Source organism: Bidens hawaiensis, unplaced genomic scaffold (genome assembly GCF_021521415.1).
Source record: "Bidens hawaiensis isolate Kalapana, Puna unplaced genomic scaffold, B.hawaiensis_p1.1 tig00022649_1, whole genome shotgun sequence".
In the NCBI taxonomy this organism is placed as follows: Eukaryota; Viridiplantae; Streptophyta; class Magnoliopsida; order Asterales; family Asteraceae; genus Bidens; species Bidens hawaiensis.
In genome coordinates, this window is record NW_027493529.1 from 234,957 (window position 1) to 237,315 (window position 2,359).

Consider the following 2,359-nt stretch of genomic DNA (forward strand, 5'->3'; position numbering starts at 1 on the left):
GATTATATTGACATAATAAATACCCGTATAGTTTTAATCCATATAACATTTTGCATTAAAAACTTGTATTTTGGGGAAATATGTAATTTCAAAGGTTTAGGAAGGAAAAATATGTAAAAATCCCTTAAGCATTTAGCATATCTCATCTTTCTCTTATACATATGTATAATTTTTTGAAAGCTGTAAATTGCTAAAACTGTGACAAAAGTATATATTTAGGCATTTAGCTAATATTCTTAGTTTTCCAAAAAAGAAAGAAAATCTTCCAAAAAGAAGAAAAAAGTTGAGCACGATCTTTAAACTTAACATAAGATTATCTCAAACTATTGCCTATTTTAATTTTATAATCTACATAATCTATTAAAAGAAACTAACTGACAACATATGTTATTTGAAGGTTCATTCCTCGCCTAAATTTTCATCTCAAACTATTCTTATACTTTTAATGAAAAAATATTTATGTCAATGTAATCAAAACATATCAACTCATTCTATAGTTAAATAACTAAAAGTGTAAAACTAAAGTGTATAATTAACTCAAGTTACCCCTTCACGTTAAACAAGGTCACCCATGTACAACATCCTATATCCGCAGCAAATCCACTATATCAGAGGCATCCTTTTTTTCCTATAAACTAATAGCATTTAATCTTGACTTTTGTTAGCATAACTGGTCTGATTAGATGAGTTATTTCTAATTTCTAAATATATTTATAAAAGAATATATAGTCATGGTTTGATCCTATTGTCCAGGACGTTAAGTTTGAAAACTTTAATGAAAAAAGTATAAAAATTGGAAAATAAAGAGAAGCACCGATTTGTAGGTAGCAACAATTTCCCTGATAAAGCACGCTTTGGTTTCCAAAGTCAAAAATAAAATAAGACATAAAGATCTTCTTGATTCTTGAGATGGTACAAGGATACAATTTGTCTTTCTTCTTTCCCGAAACAAAGACCTACGAAAGTGAAAGTTTAAGCAACAACAATTTCAACAAAGATACACCCTTTTCATGATCTTCCTTCTGGATGTAATGGAAACAGCTCTAGGGTTTTATGATTACCATCTTCTTCCTCATCTTTCTGATCCAAACACTGTTGATCAAATGACCAGCTTCTGCACTTTTTGTATGGACTCTCCACTACTTCTCCCTTCAAGAACATAAAAAAAGATAGCTTTATTGCATGCAAGTATTCAGCTTTTAGTTAAATAAGTTATATTAAAGATGAACGTTCTCATACTCTAGGGTTTAATGGGATGGAGTTGATCATGGTGGAGGATGGGAGTGATCTTGGAGAATGAGTTAGACCGAGATTGTTGCGCTTTTGTTTCTGTCTTTCACGAGCTTTGTGATTCTGAAACCAGTAGAAAACATTCTTGCCTTCTATCTTGCCATACTTGCTTAATTGCGCGGTGATTTGTTCAATTTGTTGCGCGTTTGGAGTCCGCATGCCGCCTCTATATAACATCTCCAAGATCCCAATTTGCTCTTGTGTTGGATTCCATCTTGTTCCTCCTGGATGTGTCTCCATCTTCACCATTGTCATCAAATTATTTTAGATCTAAGTTTAAAGAATTTTGAGGATAATATCTGGAAAAGAGAATTATAAATATTCCATTTCATGTCATGTAGATGCTAAAACAGTGAAGATCCTTTGAAACTGTAGGGACGTGTTGTTTTTAACTATAATGTGCTACATTTAGCTCTCATTACACCTAGCTTGTCTGCTAGCATGCCACTCTATACATGAAATAAGATACATAAACATAAGTACAAATTAATAACAATGTTCACCTGAGGAGAATCTTTCTTGTGGTCGGGTGAAACAAATTGAATCGGGCTACTCTCGGGTCGAATAAAGCTCCTAAGATCAAAAGCTGCGGTGACATGGTTGCTACTACTACTGCTATTGCTAACACTAACATTATTCATGGTGAGACAAGTTTCTGTACTACCACTATTAGTTAACCTAGGGTTAAGGGGGCGCATATGCTTGAAGGCACCAAGGGTGAGGCCCGACGATGAAGACTCATCGTCGTGCCAGAAACCACCACCACGTGTGAATTGATGCACCTTCATGCTACTGAGTCCCATCGATGGGTAAAAACATTGTTAATTGAGAGTATCAATTATATAGGCAAATGAAGAAAGAAACAAAAGTATTGTCATCATTTTCATGGTGAATTATGCAAATGAAGGGAAAGAAAAGCAAGAAAAAGAAAGTGGGTGCCCCATGAAGAACCAAGACCAAATGATGAGGTGAGGTTGACTTGGGTAATGATCCCTTTTTAAAAAGGAAACAACTTTCTTTCAATCAAGAGAGTGAGAGAGAATGTATATATGGACGTGTGGTTTAAGAT

The 2,359-nt window shown here is 34.0% G+C and overlaps 1 protein-coding gene across 1 annotated transcript; it reads right to left on the reverse strand.

Moving 5' to 3' along the window:
* Positions 1–817: 817 nt before the first annotated feature.
* Positions 818–2,093, reverse strand: LOC143565932 (WUSCHEL-related homeobox 4-like). The gene is made up of 3 exons (XM_077052764.1): positions 1,794–2,093; positions 1,240–1,530; positions 818–1,149 (listed from the first exon to the last, which is right to left on the reverse strand). The coding sequence occupies exons 1-3, from the start codon at positions 2,091–2,093 to the stop codon at positions 1,009–1,011; spliced, it is 732 nt and encodes a 243-aa protein (XP_076908879.1). The 3' UTR covers positions 818–1,008.
* Positions 2,094–2,359: the final 266 nt, after the last annotated feature.